Source organism: Rhagoletis pomonella, unplaced genomic scaffold, assembly GCF_013731165.1.
Source record: "Rhagoletis pomonella isolate Grant_MI unplaced genomic scaffold, Rhpom_1.0 Rhpom_scaffold_08362, whole genome shotgun sequence".
In the NCBI taxonomy this organism is placed as follows: Eukaryota; Metazoa; Arthropoda; class Insecta; order Diptera; family Tephritidae; genus Rhagoletis; species Rhagoletis pomonella.
The window spans coordinates 2,306-7,103 of record NW_023466890.1 but is presented as its reverse complement, the minus strand read 5'-3'; the positions used below and the strand labels follow the sequence as shown (position 1 = coordinate 7,103).

General features: G+C 35.7%; 2 protein-coding genes across 2 annotated transcripts; one reads left to right on the top strand and one right to left on the bottom strand.

The window, feature by feature from the left end:
• The first annotated feature begins 1,060 nt into the window (after positions 1-1,060).
• On the top strand, positions 1,061-1,812 carry LOC118756018. The gene is made up of 3 exons (XM_036490810.1): positions 1,061-1,388; positions 1,470-1,634; positions 1,769-1,812. The coding sequence occupies exons 1-3, from the start codon at positions 1,061-1,063 to the stop codon at positions 1,810-1,812; spliced, it is 537 nt and encodes a 178-aa protein (XP_036346703.1).
• Positions 1,813-2,223: 411 nt separating this feature from the next.
• Positions 2,224-3,735, bottom strand: LOC118756017. The gene is made up of 3 exons (XM_036490809.1): positions 3,496-3,735; positions 3,057-3,184; positions 2,224-2,986 (listed from the first exon to the last, which is right to left on the bottom strand). Exons 1-3 carry the CDS (start codon positions 3,636-3,638, stop codon positions 2,709-2,711), a joined length of 549 nt encoding a protein of 182 aa, XP_036346702.1. The 5' UTR covers positions 3,639-3,735; the 3' UTR covers positions 2,224-2,708.
• Between the last annotated feature and the right edge of the window lie 1,063 nt (positions 3,736-4,798).

Sequence of the window (4,798 nt, the reverse complement as noted above, 5' to 3'; positions counted from 1 at the left end):
AAATTTACTGTGCCAAATGCAAAGTAAAATTTTGACAGTTGAAAAACCAAACAAACGCTCGTGCGAAAGCTTTATTTTTGTGTGTTGCTGAAATTCTTAACATTTATATTTATTTTATAATTTGCAAGTAACGTACGCTTTTTTTTATGCTGTTTCAGCTTTCATTTTCATGTTCACTCCTTATTACCGCCAAGCAATATTATGTGTATACATGGTTATAAGCTGCCAAAATTTTACCTAGCCCCATGAGCTAGGTAAAATTCTGACGTTCTTATTCACCACGAGAAATGTCAGATTTTTACTTTGATCCGTCAAAATTTTCTCTTTTCTATCATTTGGCACAGGCCCTGTATATACGGTGATACCAGTAGAAAAGGTTTTTGTTGTTGTGGCTGTTAATTTGGTCCCAATAAAGGACTTGAGGGTTGCGTGCAACTGTTCGGCCGCATTCAGGGTGCTGAGCAGCGAAATAATGTGGTGAAAAAATTTTAACATTGGATAAATGGCGAGAGAAGTATTGTTATGCGCTTTATAAATAAACATGAACGTAATGCTATGTCTCCATTGAGAGATTTATCCATTAAGATTTAATAAATCTAAGGGGATTTAATAAATCTCTTTTTTAAATGTACACCGTCTCCACTTCTATGTTGAGATTTATTTGACGTTTATTTTTTTGAATATTTCAGCATTTGTTTACATTGCACTTCAAAAACATTTATAAAATATAAATTTCATTTAAAATACAAAATGGATATCTGCGAAGAATTTTTTAATGTATAATATGCTGTCCAATACTCAAGGGGCCATGTTGTTGGAGTTTCAAAGGAAGCGAACAACACGGCGTAAATTTATTCTGAGGCATATAATTCAACGGAACGCGATAATTCTTTCATTGTTAAATGAAAAGAAATCAAGAAGACTGTGGATAACTGTAAGTAAATCATTTTGAAGCATCAAGAAAAATTATCTTCTGAAAAAGTAACAGGAGAGATACAGCAATTTTTGGGAATTAGAAGTGCCACAGTACGATCACCACACTTTTAAAGAAAGTTTTCGCATGAGCCGTTCATGCTTCCGAATTTTGTGCGATAAGCTGAAGGGCATGGCAAAATGCGATACCGTCTTCAGGGCTTGTATACCACTGGAGAAGCGTGTTGCGATTGCGCTTTATTGCTTGCGCTGGTCTGCTGAATATGCTACAATATGCAGATTATTTGGTGTATCTAAAACTAGTGTGTGGAGAATACTTTTGGAATTTCGCTACGAAGTTTGGAACGTGCTACGCCAGGAATACTTGCCCAGCACCTTTTTGAGTCCAAATAAAATACAGGATTGTGTGGACGGTTTTGAAATTATTGGATTCCCTCAATGTTTTGGAGCAATTGGTAATTGCTTTTAGTTTTTTTTTTTAATATTATTATTTAAATATACATACCTACACATTTAAGGAAAACGTTTCTTTTCAGATGGTTGTCACATTGAGATTAAACCCTCCACAGAAGAGGCTACTGACTACTACAATTATAAAGGATGGTGTTCTATAGTTTTGTTAGCGTTAGTCGATTACAGGTACATTTCTGAGAGCAAAACATACATTTATATAAACACTAATGTTATAAATGACCCATCATGTAATGTATGTATGTATATCTACTATAGTTGTACTTTCACATACAACTTTACCTTATCTGATTATATATTTCACGTCTGTATACGGCGCCGTGCCCTTTTGTCTAGTAGTGCACTCATATCATTTTTCATTAAGATACGGCGTATGGCTCCAAAGTTATGAACGATTACAAATTTTAAGCCTATAGGCAGTGCCACGACCCTTGTCTATATCCACTAAATCTAAATCCGTGTAAATCTGGCCGTCATGAGCTGCTTCGTCCATATGCAAAATAGTCACATCTGGCCACTCCCTGACGAATGGCAGTCAAAAACGTTTGCCATTTACTACGACTTATGCGCACGGAACCATCTGGATTGTGGCCATTGGTTTGGGCATACATACATACCCCCGCAAATAAATATGTACACATATACATATCGTTACCTTAATATAGAAAGGTCCTATATTAAAGTAACGATATATCTTTTGTAAACTTTTTCCAAAGGTATAGATTCATTTACGTCAACATTGGTGCTCCAGGACGTTGTAACGATTCCCACATATTTGAGAAATCATCACTTAAAACAATTTTAGAAAGTACACTTCTTAAGGAGAATGCAAAAATTATAAGCGGAGTAAGCGTACCAGTTTTGGTGTTGGGTGATTCCGCTTTCCGCTTATCACCAAATCTCATGAAACCATACCCATTTTCCACAGTAGTGGATGGAAAAGAAAAATGATTTAATTACTACCTTTCAAAATCACGAAGAGTTGTGGAAAATGCATTTGGGCATTTAAAAGCTCGTTTTAGGCGCATAGGTAAAGGCATTGATAATGACATAAAAAAACGCGCCTTTAATTGTAAAGAGCTGCTGTGTTTTGCATAATTTTTTAAATGAGCATAATGATCATATCAATGCCACCTGGATAATGAAACAAACCCAGCATGAAATTCGTTACAATCGTGGCCAACCAGACAGAGAAAGTACTTTCACTGACCATAATTCAAACGCACAAGAAATAAGAGATGCCATTGCTACTTTTTTAAGTAAGAATAAACACATTTTATTTGATTTAAGTAAGAATAAATGCATTATATTTTATCGTAGGTTTTATTTTGCATCGATTCTAAAAACTTTTCCAACAAGTGATTTTTTCTTTCCTCAATAGTAATCATCTGAGTCTGGAAGTTCTTTGTTTCTTCATAGTCACATTTAACAAAATCGAGAATTTTTTCATTTGATTTTTTAAATTCAGACAGCATCTCTTCTTGAAAATTAATCTTTTTCCTCTTCTTTGCAGGTTCCACTGACTCACCCGAAATTGGCGTGGATGAACGGATATCCACCGACTCCTCAAGGTAGTCAATCACTGAAATTAAAACAATATTATTACATTTTAAACGTGAATAAAGGACTTTTAATACAATACAAAATATTACCTGTACTCTCCTCAATAACGCTCTCTATATTAAAAGCTTTGTAGCCACCGAGGAGCTGGTTAATCCTTTGGTAATATCGCCAGCTTGAAGGAGACCCTCCTGAATGCCCTACCTTTTTCTTTTCGTCCCTTTAAGAAAGAACCAATATCACATTATATGAAATCAAAATTTGTATGTTAACGAGCATGAGTTGGCTTTACTACGTAAAGGATACAACGGATATCTGGTTTGCCAGGTATGCAGCCATCCGGACAAATCACTATCCGTGGAAAATCTAATATAAGGCCACAAAGGAGTTGGCACATGGAGATTATTTATGAGTACTTTAAAAGGTGAATCTTGCCATATGAATGAAAGTAATACAAGTGTCATGCCTCCTAATTCTTCCTTAACACCAAAAAATATTGTGGCCGTAAAGTTAAGAATTCCTTTTACGTACCGGTATTTGTTGGTGAAATTGTGAACTTTTATTTTCACCTCGCTCGCAGAAAAATGGTAGCCTCTTACGCACATTTCTTCTGCCATTTCGGCATAGATATGTCCTTTCTCCCCATATTTCCAGGAGGGCATCCTCCTCTTCATCACTCCAGCGTGGGCGGCGTTTTATAGCTGAAATACAATGCCGGCGAACGGCGAACTCACCACAGCGAAATTCGCGCTGTCAAAATTAGAACACCCGCAAGCATATGAAATTGAACACAGCCAAAGCGAAATGCGAAGTTCGCTTGGCGGCGTTTCATGGCGATAGATTTATTTCTATCGCCCTGCTGGGCGATGACAGCTGTGCGTGCCAAAGGTGGCCGTATTTGTTTTTTGCTTTCAAAGTTTTAAAGAAAACAACCTAAACACGATTTTTTTTTTGTTGTTTGAAAAATATAGTTGTGGATTCATTAAATCTGGCTTGAAACAAATTATTTATAATAATCTTTCTTTGTTTTACATTTATATTTGTTATCATTTCCTCATTTCTAAATATGGTTTAGTTTTTTCTAAATATGGTCACCCAAATTATAAAGGCGACCAAATGGGATCAGCTGTTTTCGCTACCACTCTAATTCTGTTTAAGTAGGCGAAATAGCTCGGCGAACGGTGAACGACAGCACCGCCCAATTCGGCGAAGTTTGCCGTTCGCCGGTATTGTATTTCAAGCATTACACTAAAAAAGAAAGCATACATACATATATGTATGTAGATAGATATGTGTACTCATATAGGTAAGCAAATATATTACGAATATTATCAATTACTTAAATTTTTTTAATTTCAAGTATCTCACTCATGATAAATGTGTGTATTTCTTGTTTTTAAATAATTTATAATTTATCTGGCGGCTGTTGTGACAAGGAAAATGTAAACAAAATATGTCCGTTTTGACATGCCGCCTGAATTCGAGGATGCCATACGCAACATATTAGGGCTATTCGAGATCCGGTGCAAATGGCCTAGCATCATTGCATTGCAAATTTGTATTGGAAATGATTTGCAATACACAAACAAAATACACGCATTTGCATTTGTCATGGTTTGACAAATTTGCAATACCGAAAATCCATAGCATAAAAATGCTATGCATTGCAACTCTGGTTGACATTTCTATCAACTGATTAAAAAAGTTTTACCATGACAGTTTAATAAACGTCGCTCACAATCCATGGCATATTTCTGCAATTGCATAAATTTGTCAGCTCTTATGCACCGAATCGCGAATAGCCCTATTGCATTTATTAATCAATATTATTGAA